The 16,534-nt window shown below is 42.1% G+C and overlaps 2 protein-coding genes across 3 annotated transcripts in view; both read left to right on the top strand.

Annotated features, from left to right (window-relative positions):
- POLK (DNA polymerase kappa) overlaps positions 1-7,985 on the top strand; it is a 75,331-nt gene extending 67,346 nt beyond the window's left edge. For both annotated transcript variants that reach the window (XM_079796282.1, XM_079796283.1), the window contains exons 13-15: positions 1,755-2,705; positions 3,640-3,682; positions 3,855-7,985. In XM_079796282.1, coding sequence (XP_079652408.1) covers positions 1,755-2,705; positions 3,640-3,682; positions 3,855-3,939 — 1,079 coding nt within the window. In that variant the 3' untranslated portion in view covers positions 3,940-7,985. The remainder of the gene's footprint in view (positions 1-1,754; positions 2,706-3,639; positions 3,683-3,854) is intronic.
- A 2,827-nt stretch (positions 7,986-10,812) lies between these two features.
- The window catches only part of ANKDD1B (ankyrin repeat and death domain containing 1B), a gene marked incomplete at both ends in the record, with an annotated part of 43,564 nt that continues 37,842 nt past the window's right edge, over positions 10,813-16,534 (top strand). Inside the window, 2 exon segments of the mRNA XM_079797811.1 lie at positions 10,813-10,879; positions 14,152-14,255. Coding sequence (XP_079653937.1) covers positions 10,813-10,879; positions 14,152-14,255 — 171 coding nt within the window.

The following is a 16,534-nucleotide window of genomic DNA, read 5'->3' as shown; positions in this document are numbered from 1 at the left end:
TGTAGCAAAACAAAAAATATTCACACTGAGTCATAAAAACTCTAAAGAGTTTATTATAAGCAACCATATGTTGCTTACAATTTATCTGGGCTTTTTGGATTTCAGAATTACAGATGAGGGACTAAAGCACTCTTTAGCCACCACATGTTAGAAAAAAATAAAACGACAAACAAACCATGTTTCTAAAGTGAATTGGGTGAGAGGATGTTTATGGATAAGCACCCCAAATGCCAACTTAGTATGCTACTAAGAATGGGTCATTAACCATATTTTCATATATGAACGACAGCGGCTGCTGAGACCAATCGAATAAAGTATATTAACTAAAAAGAACTAAGAATAGATGTTAATAGCAGCTTTATTCATAATTGCTAAAACTTAGAAGCAACCAAAATGTCCTTCAGTAGTAGGTCATCGGAGACTGTGGCACATCCCTACAATAGAATTATTTAGCCATAAAAAAACAACAATGAGCTATCATCCTGGCCAGTGTTGCTAAGTGATTAGAGCCTTGGGTTAGACCCACGCACCAAAGGGTCACAGATTCGATTTTCAGTGAAGGGGCACGTACCTGAGTTTCAGGTTAATTCCACCCCAGTTGGGCACTGTTCAGGTGGCAGCCAATTGATGTGTCTCTCTCACATCGATGTTCCTCTCTCTCTCTCTCTCTCTCTCTCTCTCTCTCTCTCTCTCTCTCCCTCTCTCTCTCCCTCTCTCCCTCTCTCCCTCTCTCCCTCTCTCCCTCTCCCTCTCCCTCTCCCTCTCCCTGTCCTTCTCCCTCCCTCCCTCCCTCCCTCCCTCTCTCCCTTCCTCTGTCCCTCCCTTCCACTCTCTCTAAAAAGCAATGGAAAAAATATCTTCGGATAAGGATTAACAAAATAAGAAACAAATAGAAATGAGCCATCAAACCATGAAAGACATGGAGGAATCTTAAGTGTATGTTATTAACTGAAAGAAGCCAACCTGAAAAGCCTACATACTGTATTATTCCAACCATATAACATTCTGGAAAAGATATGGAGACACTAAAAATATCAGTAGTTATCAAGGGTTGGCGGGAAGGGAGGAATGAACAGGCAGAACACAGAGGATTTTTAGGGCAGTGAAACTATTCTGTATGATGCTATAAAGGTAGATACATATCATTATACATTTGTCAAAATCTATAGAATGTGTAACACCCAAAGTGAATCCAATATAAACTATGGACTTTGATAATGTTGTGTCAGTATAGGTTCATTGGTTGTAACATATGTAACACTCTAGTGGGGGATGTTGACATATGTGTATATGTGGGGGGGGCAGGATTACTGCCCCCACACATATACACATGGGAACTCTGTACTTATTATTTAGTTTTGCTGTCAACCTAAAATTCCTCTAAAAACTAAAACCTACTGAAAAAAAGGAGCTTAAGTATCTATGTAGTTGACTCCAATTAGTTACTTGGTACTTATTAAATGGTATCATGTGTTACGATGTTAATTGAGAGACCTATATAATCATCTAACTCAAATAGATACCTACTAATCAGTAATACCCAGTTTTATAAAGGAAAGTATATATTTCAACTCAAAATGCCAGCTTTGGAAAAACATCCTTTAATTCAGAAAATACACAGTGTTGCTTATTGTTTATCTCTAAATAGCCTTTTGTAAATATGTCATAACAGTACTTGCAAAATGTTTTTATGAATTACGATTGAATTGGCTTTTTAAATTTGAAATTGACTAATTGTGCTTGGTTTAATTTAGGTGTGCGGCTCTCTAGTTTTCCAAATGAAGAAGATAAGAAACATCAACAACGGAGTATTGTTGGTTTCTTACAGGCTGGAAACCAATCCCTGTCAGCCACTGGGTGTACAGAGAAAACTGACAAAGATCAGTTTTTAAAACCTGTAGAAATGTCTCATAAGAAGAGTTTCTTTGATAAAAAACGATCGGAAAGGAAATGGAGTCACCAAGACACATTTAAATGTGAAACTGTGAATGGACAAGGTGTACAGACATCACAATCATTCCAAGTTTTAAAGAAGAAGATGAGTGAGAATTTAGAAACATCAGAGAGTTCAAATAACAATCAGATGTTTACCTGTCCTGTTTGCTTTAGGGAGCAAGGAAGCATCAGTCTGGAAGCCTTTAATAAACATGTAGATGCATGTCTCGGTGGACCTTCGATGAGTGAAATGTTCTCATGTTCACATGCTTCCTCTACAGAAGTTAACAAGAAAGAAAATGTGCATCATTCTTTTTCACTCTGTGAGAAGCAGGATTCTGAAACTCATCAGAAGAATACAGAAATCACTTCAGAAGATTGTGTCGAGTTGGTAGAGACTGTAGGTAATCCATCTAAAGCAGAAAGTGTAGATGCTTCAAGTAATAAGCTCAGCAAAGAGGAATGTTCTAGTCTTCCAAGCACATCGTTTAATATTGAACACTGTCATCAGAATTCTTCTTGTACTGTTTCATTACAAAATGAAGATTCCGGGTCATTGAGAAGACAAGAAACCCTCCAGCCTTATTCATATGAAGTGATAACAGACCAGGCTCTAATATGTCCTGTTTGTAACCTAGAACAAAAGACTTCAGATCTTACCCTGTTCAATGTGCATGTGGATATTTGTTTAAATAAAGGCATTATCCAGGAACTGGAAAAGGATAAAGTTAACCCTGTAAATCAGCCCAAAGAAAGCACCAAAAGTACTGGTAAGTTTGCAGTAATTTTAAAGAACTTTATTTTCCAGGAGTGTTTTATTAAAATTGAGATCATTGTTAAACCTTAAACACATACTATTAAAGTGACAGTTTGTGTATGCTGCCATTTAGGTGAATGTTAGTTACCTTATTATAAGTTTGAATGAATTGAAACCATTAGATTTTAAATTTAGGGAAAACTTTGGTTTGGGCTTGATTTAGCACAGAATGAACTCAAAAGTTTAGGGAGCTGAGTGGTGTAATCAAAAAAGAAATATTCCTTCAGAGAACATTTGTCAAGGCATAGTGGTAAATTAACAATAACTTACATAGCCAGAAAGCCTCTTTAACTTGTTCTTTGGTAGTTCTGACTCTGGCCAATTTTCAAAAATAAAATTAAGTGTAACACTAATAAAAATAATTAAAAAGAAACTAGAGGCCCGATGCACGAAGATTCATGCAAGAATGGGCCTCCCTTCCCCTGGCTGCCGGCACTGCCTTCGCTCTGGCCGGAACCGCCTTTCTGCTCTGGCCCGGAGCCACCTTTCCACTTTCCCATGCTGCCAGAGGCCCAGAGCGGCTGGGGTGGTGTGGAACATCTGTATCGCCACCATGGTGACAACGCAAGCATCCCACCCCACCCCCGACCGCTTAGCGCCTGTGTATGCAAATTAACCCGCCATCTTTGTTGGGTTAATTTGCATGCTCACTCCTGATTGGCTGGTGGATGTCGCGAGGGTATGGTCAATTAGCATGTTACTCTTTTATTAGTGTAGATTATGCTATCAAATTAGTTTCTGGTATGTATAAATATGAACTATGTAACACTGAGGAACTTTTTATTATCGTTATATCAGTCAGCTCTAACTTTTTACATTTTTATGCAACCCTTTAAGTATTTCTTATTATTCAGTATGGAATTTCTTCATTTTTCTTCCCTCTAAAGGTAACTCAGGCAGAGTACAGAAGACCATAACAAAAACCAAAAGGTATGGCTAATTTGAGCTTTAATAAAACTAGCTATAAGATTCATATTTTGAGGTTGAATTTTTAGATGTTAACATTTTCTTTTATATAAAGTAAAATTTTTAAAAAATCAGTTATTTGCAAAATTATTTTTTTAATCTTTCTGCATTTTAATTTGTTGTTTTTTAATTCTAGGTCAGGATCGATGACAAAATCCTCAACAGCAAAGAAAATAAAACCAAACAATCCCAGACACACCCTGGATATCTTTTTTAAGTGAACATTGAACATTTTATCATTAATTTTTAATTGAAACTTGTTTTTATAATCACTGAACTATTCTTCCTCATTTTAAGTTTACAGATTCATTTAGTAAATGGCCAATGCAGCAATTCCTTCCCAATGATATTTCCTGTACATGAATTTGGAATATATACTAATTTACTTCTGTATACCTTTTTGATATCATAAGAATTGCACTTCCTGTTAGAGATATTTTTAAAATGAGAAATTAAGGAATGGGATCAAAAATTGATTTCTGTCTTTATTAAGTTTTATAGTAAATATAAAACCATCTATTTGTAAGGGCTCTCAGAGGTTCACAGAAACCTTTTTTAGCATAAGAACTTTTCAGCACTTAACCATTTGTTGGCACTGGTCTGCTATATTTGATCTTAGTGTCTTCTACAATTTTGTATATTAGTATTTTAGCTCCTCGTACCTTCAGATACCTCATGAGCATTCATAATTAATATTTATCATGCATTCTATGAAGAATATTAGTTTAGCAGAACTAGCATGAGTGGTTCTGTTCCTTTTAGGATAATAGTATCACAGTATCATTTTCTGTGTAAAACATTTTTTGCTTAAATATGACTTCATTTCATTTTTTAAATTAAAATTTCTTCTTATGAATAAGCACTTGATCCACTTTAAAAATTTTTTGTCTGATATAAGGTAATTATTTTCTTATCTAGAACTTTAAATGGCAATTATGTCTGTACTCTACACAAATCTATAAAGAATAAATTGTATACTCACTTTATTTTTATATAACCTTATAGAGAAAAATGTATAAAAGATGAATGTGTATTATAATAGCTCATTTATCTTAGTTATATTTATGTCATGTTTTTATTAATATTTATGAAAGAAGACAGCTTAACAGTAAGTAGTTTCTCCAGATAATTTAGTGCTATCAGTAAGAGTTTTTATCATTAATAAGTATTTAATTGAAACATGAGGATGATAGTCATTTTGTGGCTGCTTTAAAGAAACAAATATTTTGTTCTCTTATATTTCTTGTTTTTTTCCAATTGTAGATAGCACCTTATTTGTTTTCTACCTTCCCTCAAGTTTATATTTATTGTGCTTTCAACATTAAATACTAAATTATTTAGTCATATTTAATAATAATTCAAAATAAAATTTTAAATATGTAGTCGATCTTTTAGCCAATAGAAATGGTTTCCTTCCTTCCCACTTTTTTTCCACCTTAGTGCTTTTACTCCTGTTTTCTTTGCTAAAAATTTTCTTCACATTCTTTTCTATTTAATCTAATTCATCCAACTCATTTTCTTTTCTTTAAAAAAAAAATATTTTATTGATTCTCTACAGAGAGGAAGGGAGAGGGACAGAGAGTCAGAAACATCGATCAGCTGCCCCCTGCACACCCTCCACTGGGGATGTGCCCGCAACCAAGGCATATGCCCTTGACCGGAATCGAACCTGAGACCCTTCAGTCCGCAGGCCGACACTCTATCCACTGAACCAAACCGGCCACGGCTCATTTTCTTTTCTATTATAATTTTCCTTTGAGGCATTTTTAGAAAATACAGCAAAGCTACAAAGTATAAGCACTTATAATCTTATCTACTAAATAGGGTCAGAATATAAGGAAGGACTTGGGAGAACATATTTGTAGCACAATAACTGAGAAAGAACTAGTAACCAGAGTATATAATCCAGAATATATAAATGAGTTCAATGAATCAGTAAAAAGAAAAAGACAAACAGCCAATAGAAATTTAGATAAAAGACTTTAAATGGCACTTGACATAAAAAGAAATAAAAATGGCCAAGAAACATGTACATATTCTCAGCCATTTTAGTAATAGGGAAATGAAAAGTAAAAACACAAAGAGGTATCATTACAACCCTACCAGATGCACAAAAATGAAAAAAGGGTCCATTGTTCTGTTCATGATTTGGAGCAACATGAACTCTTATTTGAAAACAATCACTTTGGAAAACAGTTTGCCTTTGTCAACAACCCAGCAACTGCACTCCTAAATATACACCTTTCCTGGTTATTTGTTTTTTCTTTTTTTAAAATATATTTTCATTGATTTTTAGAGAGAAAGGAAGGAGGGGGAGATAGAAACATCAATGATGAGGAAATCATCAATCAGCTGCCTCTTGCACGCTCCCTACTGGTGATTGAGCCTGTGACCTGGGCATGTGCCCTGACCAGTAATCGAATCGGTGACCACTTGGTTCATGGGTCAACAGTCAACCACTGAGCCACACTGGCTGGGCTCCTGGTTATTTTCTATTTGTCCTCCATATCACACTTTGCCCTTCAGTACCCTGCTTTATGTCCAGCAAGGTATCATGGCAATGGGGAAGCCACTGTAGAAGATTTGAGGGAAGAAGAAAGGTGAAGTTGCGTATTTATTCCTTCATGTACCTTTTTGTTAAGTCCTTTGACCTAAGGTCACAACCTCTTGTAGGTGAGCATCTTCATATTGCATTCTCTGCTCACTCTCCAGGTTCTGATAATCCGTTTCTTTCCTCACCTCTTCAGCCTAGGAGTGGCAACAGAGCCTTGCTCTTAGTATCCCTGGGGTGCTGCACTACCCTTTATGGTTTCCCCATACCTGCCCGCACCTATAGAGATGGTCCCTTTATTAAACTCATCTCAAATTACAATTTTTTTTTTCTGCCAGAACCCTAGCTAATACATTGCTCTGGGAAAACTATTGAACATATTCCATCGAAAGCATGTATAAGAATGCTCATAGTAGTACTGTAATAGCCAGGAATTGGAAATTAACCAAATATTCAGCAGTGGTGGGATGGTTAAATTCTATCATTGTATATTCCAACAATAGAATTCTACACAGTGGTGCAAATGAAGGATATATATAGCTAATCAGAATGTGGGTGGATATCACAAAGACAATGTGGAGCAAAAGAAGCAAGTCATAGAAGGATGCCATCAGCATGATTCCATTTATATAAAATTCAAAACAAAGCTAGACTATATTGTGTTAAAGATGTATCCATATGAGATCAAAGTATTTTAAAAAGCATGAGTGTTGTCCCAATGGTTGGAATAATGATTTCCTCTGAGTGAAGGTAGGGGAATGTGATTGGGCAATGGTACATGGAGCTTCTGGGGTGCTGGCAGTGTTCTGTTCCTTGTCTTGCGTGGTGATTGAATGGATGTTCATTAAAAGATATTCTTTCAGCTGTACAAATATATTTTATGCACTCTTGTTCATGTGTGACCTATATCACAATAAAAAAAATGGTAGAAACTGCTTTGCTCATCTGCTTTTCCTCCATCTCTGCAGGCTACTAGCTTCAGTAGAGAAAAAAGTACATTTCTCTCTTCTAGGACTTTGCTGAACACAGCAAGAAAGTGCCATCCTATACCAACATTTTGAGTTTTTCTTCTAATACTTCCCCTGATACTACAGCCTCAATCAGCATTTGGTCTGCCTTCCAAAGGACAGCAGTTGACAATTTGACCTAATACTTTGTCACCATCAAATAAGTCACCAGCTTTTCAGCCAGTGATATTCATGTTCCCACGGCTCCAAGTCCTCCCTCAAACACTAAGCCAATTCTGTATATTAGGTTTTGTTACTTGCAGCACCCTACTTTCTGTATGAGTTCAGAATTTCACTTCTGCTGTGAGTTACAAAGGCCCAAATGAGAGCTTTTTAAAAAAAATCGGTTTTACTTTTCACTTGAAGCCTCCGATTTTCTTGGCCTCACGCATTCGATTTGAGGTCACAAGATGGGCTTTTCCACGTCCAACCCTACACGTGAGTTCCAGGTAGGAGGACAAGAAAGTGAAAATTAAAAAAGGGCAACAAATTTGTTCCTCTTCAAGGAGCTTTCCCGGAAACTTCACATAATTTCCACATATCTCAAACTGTCACATTGTAGGGCAGCTAATAAGGATTCCCCATATAGAGAACCAGGAAATGGAGTTTTTAGCTGGGCCCATTGCCACCCGAAACCGAATCAGGGTTTGTTAGTAATTCTACCTGTACCATAAAAAATTCCTATAGAAAACTAGATAAATTATCACATTGGTGAAATTTTAGAAGCATTTCTTAGGAATAACACACGGGTGCCCTCATTATTTTGTTGGAGGTCCTAGCCAATTTAATAAATAATATGAATGAAAACTGGAAACAGAAATAAAAATAAAACTTTATTGTCTGTGTTTGTCTACATTTTTTTCAAAAAATCTAGATTTAATAAGAGTTCAACAAGGTTATGACTACAAGATCAATATACAAAATGAATAGCATTCCTAGACCATAATAACCAATTAGAAGATATAATAAAAATAATCTCTTACATGACAACAATCTACAAGATACCTAAATGATAGGTATCAAGAAATATGCAAGAACTTGGGAACTACAAAATATTACTGAAAGATCAATAGTACATCTGAGGAAATGAAAAAAGTATATTTATGATAGGAAGGATGATAAAACTATTCTCCCCAAAATTTTCTATAAATTCAGTGAAAATAAAAACAAAATCCCTCATGTTTTTTCTTGGGAGTTAAGTAGATCCTAAATGTTATATGGAAAAGCAAAAGCTAAATAAGGAAGAAGATTTTTTATAAGTTTTTATAAAGTTATAGTAACATTAATTATTTTTATGCTGATTTTATTTTTTTCCCAACTTTTTTTTATTAAGGTATTACATGTGTACATATCTTACCATTGTCCCCCCCCCCAGTAACATTAATTATTATTAAGCTATAGTGTTACTATAGCTTTATAATAAATCTGGGGCACAAAATGTTCTTTTGTTGTATAATTAAGAAATAATCACTTTTGCTTTGTAATACACAATTGGGTTAGCAGTTCAAGAAAAACCTTAATAATGTGAGAATTGGAAACATGATTCCATTTATTAAGCAAACCATAATATTGAACTTGTCCCCCTTACAAATGTGAATTAATATGACAGTCTTAGTATTTCATTGTTGCTGTCTACAGAAGTCTCAGGGCAACAGAAGATAATTCAGAAGCAAATGGTGCTAAACCTTTCTAACTGCAGTCTCTTAAATTTACTATAATTTCAAACTCACACATACATATGTATACACAGATATACATACATTACACACACACACACACACACACACACACAATCAAACTCTGCCAAAGTTATGTCTACTATTGAATTTTGTCTACCTTTGTGGGGCCTCTTGAAAACATCCACTACTTTCTATACCTTTTATCAACCCCTTAGCAGTTACCTAATCTCTGGCTTTCCAATTTTCATCAGTTTCTCTCCCTTCTCTCTCCCTCTAAACATTTAATCACCTTTATTTATTTATTGTTTTTGTTAATCCTCACCCGAGGATATTTTTCCATTGACTTTTAGAGAGAATGGAAGAGAGAGGGAAAGACAGAGAAATATCGATGTGAGAGAAACACATGGATTGGTTGCCTCCTGCAGGAGCCCTGACCAGGGCCCCGGCCGGGGAGGAGCCTGCAACCAAGGTACATGCCCTTGACCGGAATTGAACCCGGGACCCTTTGGTCCACAGGCTGATGCTCTATCCACTGAGCCAAACCGGCCAGGGCTCTCTCCCTTCTCTTAGGTCCGTGCACCCGTGAATCTGTGTGTACTAGTACACATACAAAAAAGGTGGGCTAGTTCTGGGGTCAAATCTAGTTTTGTTATGAGGGCTCACATTTTTTTCACTCCTAGAATATGCTGCACTTCCAATGTGACCGCTGGAGCCATCCCACAGGTGTGAGCTGGTTTCATTTGTTTGGTTGCAATCCATTAGACACGTTATGGGATTCCGGGCAGAGATCTTGGTTGTCCTCAATATTCTACTTTTCTTGCATATTATTAGAATTTTAGCTAGGCACATGATTGCCCAAAGTAGATTACTGTGTCTCACCAATTCATTATTGTATAAACTACTAAGAAAGTGATAATACCCAAGACAAGGAACCCAGTAAGTTACAACTGCATTAAAATGGGCCACCCAGGCTTACACCTCAAGAGAACTTGAGAGTGTCCCTTTATTCCAAAGAAAATCCTGGAAGCCCATGTAGAAATGGTTTAATACTGAAGTTCCAGTAGTGTTGGCTATGAGTCCAGCCTCCACAGTTCTCAAAACCGTAGGAAGAATCGCTGGAGAATGCGCTGGGCGTTTCCTCACAATGTTTTTCTTCAGGGAAAACCAAATCGTGTCACGTGCCCGCCACACCTGCGGCGGACCTCCCACCTGAGCCCGGTCCCGCTGCCCACAGAACCCCGGACCTCACACCTGAGCCCGGTCCCGCTGCCCAAGAACCCCGGACCTCACACCTGAGCCCGGTCCCGCTGCCCACAGAACCCCGGACCTCACACCTGAGCCCGGGCCCGCTGCCCGCAGAACCCCGGACCTCCCACCTGAGCCCGGTCCCGCTGCCCACAGAACCCCAGACCTCACACCTGAGCCCGGGCCCGCTGCCCGCAGAACCCCGGACCTCACACCTGAGCCCGGTCCCGCTGCCCACAGAACCCCGGACCTCACACCTGAGCCCGGTCCCGCTGCCCACAGAACCCCGGACCTCACACCTGAGCCCGGTCCCGCTGCCCACAGAACCCCGGACCTCACACCTGAGCCCGGGCCCGCTGCCCACAGAACCCCGGACCTCACACCTGAGCCCGGTCCCGCTGCCCACAGAACCCCAGACCTCACACCTGAGCCCGGGGCCCGGGGCCCGCTGCCCACAGAACCCCGGACCTCACACCGGTGCCCGGGCCCGCTGCCCACAGAACCCCGGCCTCGGACTCGGGCGGACCGACCTGCCCTGCCCCACCTGCGCCCTGAGGCCCCCGCGAAGGGGGTTCGGGAAGACGTGTGGGGCGCGGCCGCCAGGCCCTGGAGGGGCCCGGCCAGGAGCCGAAGCAGGAGGAGCGTCTAGAGGAGGCGGCGGCGGGTCAGGAGCTCCGGAGTCCCCGGCCAGGCCAGGTCTGGACAGTCTGGCGGGGCGGGCGGGGGCCGGGCTGGGGGCCGGGCTGGGGGACAGGACGGGGCGGGCTAGGGACACCCCCTCCCCCTCCGCGGCCCCAGCCTCAGCCCTGCGCTCCCTGCGCTCAGGCTCAGCCTCGGAATCCACCCCCATCCCGGTTCGGTTCACATTTCTCAGGTTAGGCCTGCGCTGTGAACGGAAGGAACGTGTTCTTCCCTCATAAGGAAGAGAATTTTTATAGAAATGATTAAGCCCTTTTACAAATAAGGGTTTTACGTGCTTTGTTATCTCATAGCCTGACTCATGTGCTGATTTATTGTGTGATTTTAAGTAAGTCAGTTTTCTGTACTTAAGTTTTTAAAGCAGGGAACGGATCAACTGTGCCTTGGGAATCCAGGGGTCCTCAAACTTTTTAATCAGGGGGCCAGTTCACTGTCCCTCAGACCGTTGAAGGGCCGGACTATAGTTTAAAAAAAACGATGAACAAATTCCTATGCACACTGCACATATCTTATTTTGAAGTAAAAAAACAAAACGGCAAAAACACCCGCACGTGGCCCGCCGGCCGTAGTTTGAGGACGCCTGGCTGAGGCACGTTGGAAAGGAAGGTGAGGTTAAGAGTTTGAGGGGGAGTGTGCACTGGAGGGATTATAGCATTCCTGTGTATTTTGAGGGGAATGATTAAATGATTCAGAGAAGAAAGGGGATAATGTCTAGGAAACTGATATATATGAAATCATGGGTGAGAAGGGGTGGGATTCAGAGCCCAAGTGAGATGTGAGAAGTAGAATAGTTTTTGAGGATGAGCAGGTCAAGAGTATGACCCTGAAATCAGGTGACTGAGGTCAGATAGAGGGTAAGATTATTAGGGCAGGGAGCAGGGAACTGAGACTAGGTGCTTCGTGGATGTTGACATTACAGGGTGGTAACAAGAGTAGGTGATAGAAAGAATGAAGACATTCCCTGGTCTTTGATTGGACTTGGTGGCATTATAAAGAGTCTTTGGTAGATGCTAGGGAAGCTACTCAGCAATACATCTACAAAACCTCTCTTTGAGTCCTTTCTTTTTGGAGATGGTTTATTGGTGATTTCACATTTTTCCAATTCTGACTTTATCTTCCAGAGTTGGGGTTGTCCCCTGTGAGCCTTCTCCTCCCCTACATAACAATAAATAAATAAATCCTGAATCTTCTCTGTGCTAGGTAATGAATCCTACCATCTCAATGTGTATATGTGTGATATGTAATGTTTATAGTAGGTGTGAATCTACTTTTATCTCCTTTCATATAAATGAGAATAGAACATGTTCAACCCTTTTACCCTTTGTGTATATTTATATGATGTGCTGATTTTATTTTATTTTTTCATTGAATTTATTGGGTGACATCTATCCTATCTAATAAAGAGGGAATATGCTAATTGACCCTCACACAGTCACAAAGATGGTGGCACCCACAGCCAATAAGGAGGAACTATGCTAATTGACTGTCATGCCCTCAAAGATGACAGTGCCCACAGCCACAAGATGGAGGCGCCCAGTACCCATGTGCCTGCCTCCGGAGTCCCCCAGTCCTCTCAGCCCCCCAGCCACCCAGGGCCAGCCCGAGGCACAGGCAAGCCTCAGATGGCAGCTGCCCAGCTGCCCAGGGCCACCCGAGGCTCAGGTAACCAGGGCCGGCTGAGGCTTGCACTGCCAGCAGTGGCAGCAGCAGAGGTGTGATGGGGCATCGCCTTCCCCTGACTGCTGGGTCGTCTCCTGCCCCTGAGGGCCCCTGGACTGTTAGAGGGGGCAGGCTGGGCTGTGGAACCACCCCCCCTCCTGTGCATGAATTTTCATGCACGGGCCTCTAGTATATATATAAAAGCCTAAGCAACCATTCGACCATTTGACTGTTCGACCGGTAGGTATGACGTGCACTGACCACCAGGGGCAGACGCTCAATGCACAGGCTTGGAAACATGGAACAGACTGATGAATCTCAGAGGGAAGGGGGAGGGGGAAGGCGGGAAGAGATTAACCAAAGATCTTATATGCATATTAGAGGCCTGGTGCTCGGATTCATGCACTGGTAGGGTCCCTCAGCCTGGCCTGTGGGGATTGGGCTGAAACTGGAAGTCCAACATCCCCTCAGGAGTCCTGGATTGCGAGAGGGCACAGGCCAGGCCGAGGGACCCCACCAGTGCATGGACTCTAGTTGGTTAATAAAATTATACAGGTTTCAGGTATACAATTTTACAATACATCATCTGTATATTGTATTGTGTGTTTACAATCCCAAGTCAAGTCTCCTTCCATCACCATTTATCTCCCCTTTACCTTCTGCCTCCCCTCACTTCCCCTTTTCCTTTGGCAATCACCATGCCATTGTCTATGACCATGAGTTTTTCTTTGCTTAATCCCTTCACCCTTCTCACCCAATCCCAACCCCCTCCCTTCTGACGGCTGTCAGTCTGTTCTCTGTATTTAGGAGTCTGTCTCCAATTTATGAATTTATTTTGTTAATTAGATTCCACATATAAGATTCCACATGTAAGTGAAATAATATAGTATTTGTCTTTCTTTGACTGGCTTATTTCACTTAGCATAATACTCTCCAGGTCCATGCATGCTGTCACAAAAGGCAAAATTCCTTTTTTTCTAACGGCCCAGTAATATTCCATTGTGTAAATGTACCACAGCTTTTTTTATCCAGTCGTCTACTGATGGACACTTGGTATCTTGGCTGTTGCAAATAACGCTGCAGTGAACATAGGGGTGCATATATTCTTCCGAAGTAGGGATTCAGCATGTGCTGCATTTTAAAGTTTTGTTTTGGCAGGCCTGGCCTCTGCACAGGGTTCTTCGGACAACAGTTTTATCTCTGTGTGGAGCATTTGAGCTTCTCCCTGTCTAATCTTGTAGAAACATTTTACAAACAACGTCCCCTGGGAAGTCCCTGGCCACCTTCCACCTCCTAGCGCCAGATCCTGCGTGGCTGACTTCAGGGTGGTCCTCGGGAATCATTACTTGTTGGGACCGGGGATATTTTTAAGCGTGTGAAAACACTTGTAGAGCGAGGAGAAAGCAGCATCTTAGCACTGCAGCTTTATCAGACATTGAAGCAAAGTCCCCGTGTTCAGAATGGCAGAATGAGAAAGGCTCAAGGCTGTAGTTTCAAGTTTTTATAGAGTTAAAAGGTTTACCAAATGAGGTTTGTTTTTTCTTCATCCTCTTTAAATCCCCCCCCAGTCATGCTTTGCTTGCTTGCTTTCAGTATTGCCAAATGAGAGAAGCCTCCAGAATGCTGCTAAAAGCAATAATTTGGATCTTATGGAGAAGCTGTTTGAAACGAAGGTTAACATTAATGCTGTGAACAATGTGACTAGAATTCACTAATGTGACAGTGACTACCCTAAGGGTGGCTTGGGTTTACACAGGTCAACTGAAATATAATAAAAACTAGAGGCCTGGTGCACGAAATTCGTGCACGGAGGGGGGTTGTCCCTCAGCCCAGCCTGTACCCTCTCCAATCTGGGACCCCTCAAGGGATGTCTGACTGCCCGTTTAGGCCCAATCCCAGGGATCGGGCCTAAACGGGCAGTCGGACATCCCTCTCACAATCCAGGACTGCTGGCTCCCAACTGCTTGCCTGCCTGCCTTCCTGATTGCCCCTAACTGCTTCTGCCTGCCAGCCTGATCACCCCCTAACCACTCTGCTGCCAGCCTGTTTGCCCCCAACTTCCCTCCTCTGCCAGCCTGGTCACCCCTAACTGCCCTCTCCTGCAGGGTTGATCACCTCCAACTGCCCTCCCTTGCAGGCTTGGTCCCTCTCAACTGCCCTCCCTTGCAGGCCAGGTGCCTCCCAACTGCCCTCTCCTGCTGGCCATCTTGTGGTGGCCATCCTGTGTCCACATGGGGGCAGGATCTTTGACCACATGGGGGCAGCTATATTGTGTGTTGCAGTGATGATCAATCTGCATAGTACTCTTTTATTAGATAGGATAGAGGCCTGGTACAGGGGTGGGGGCCAGCTGGTTTGCCCTTAAGGGTGTCCCTGATCAGGGTGGGGTACCCTTGGGGCGTGGGGCGGCCTGAGCGAGGGGCCTGTGGTGGTTTGCAGGCGGGCCACGCCCCCTGGCAACGCAAGCGGAGGCCCTGGTATCTGGAATATATTTTCCTTCTACAATTGAAACTTTGTAGCCTGGAGCGGAGCCAAGCCTGGAGCTCCCTCTGAGGCCCGCAGCCATTTGTCTTGGGGTTATAATTGAAACTTTGTTGCCTTAAGCGGGTGGGCCCGGCCAGGGTGTGCGGAAAGCTTTGCTTCCCCTGTTGCCGCCGGCAACCCTGGCCTGCTCTCTCAAGCTCCATTCTGCCGCCATTTGTTTGAATTTGTTTACCTTCTATAATTGAAACTTTGTACCTTGAGTGGAGGCTTAGGCCTGCAATGGCTGGCAGAAAGCTTGGCTTCCTCTGTTACCTAGGAAACCTTGCTCTCTGTGGCTGTAGCCATCTTGGTTTGGGTTAATTTGCATACTCACTCTGATTGGATGGTGGGTGTGGCTTGTGGGCGTGTCGGAGGTATGGTCAATTTGCATATTTGTCTATTATTAGATAGGATAAAAATGATTGTGCTGGATGAAATAAGGGAGATCTCCTTTGTCGGTAATTCCAGGGTGTTTATGCTAACGGTGAAATCAGCACTGGAATAGGCTCTTCGAGTCCCACTTTATCTTAAAGAGGGGACGTGCACGCGGTCTTCATGCACATCTGTGCAAAGTCTGTGGGTGGGCAGTAAAGCCAATTGTCAAGGTTGTGGGCCTGGGCTTGGTCCCAGATGATAGGCTGTGGGTGACTTTGGCCTCACACATTCTGGGAAGGCACAACCTTTTTTCCTACATCTCTGGGTTGTTTTCTCCCCAGTTATGTCCTGTGTATTTGGTTCTTCCACATTTAAAATCTAAAGGCAGCCCCAGCCGGTTTGGCTCAGTGGATAGAGTGTCAGCCTGCAGACTGAAGGGTCCCAGGTTCAATTCCAGTCAAGGGCACATGCCCGGGTTGTGGACTTGATCCCATTGTGGGGCATGCAGGAGGCAGCTGATCAATGATTCTCTCTCATCATTGATGTTTCTATCTCTCCCTCTCCCTTCCTCTCTGAAATCAATAAAAATATATTTTAAAAAAATCTAAAGGCAGTATGGGTTTTCGTTCTACTGCTTTTGAAATATAGTACATGTTGGGCAATGGAGCCCTTTCTGAAACCCGGCTCTTACTTAGTTGCTCTTCGAGTGCTTGGGTTTGGGGGAGAAGCCCACTGCCAGAATAGAAACTTCCTGCTGCTTGGTTTTGTGGGGATTCCCTGTTAGCCCCTCAAAGTAGGGTTTATTAAAGTGAACTCACTGGGGGCTGTGTCAATTGCTTAGGACAATTTGTGGAGTGGTGCAAGATAGGGATGTCGGAGGTAAATTTAATGTTAAATGAAACAAAAGTTCCAAGGCATTCAGAGGGTTCTAGCAGATGTTCCCATGGCAATATGATTTTGTAAAATATGAAAAAGTGAGAAATTTTAACTACAATTGGTTAAGTTTTCTGACTCTGGCATTAAATGGGGCTCCCTAAAGAGTGTAAACTTCAGGTTCCACAAAACCTGGATCTGCCCC

The sequence above is a fragment of the Cnephaeus nilssonii genome, assembly GCF_951640355.1.
Source record: "Cnephaeus nilssonii genome assembly, chromosome: 2".
Lineage (NCBI taxonomy): Eukaryota > Metazoa > Chordata > Mammalia > Chiroptera > Vespertilionidae > Cnephaeus > Cnephaeus nilssonii.
This window is presented reverse-complemented; position numbering and strand designations above follow the sequence as displayed.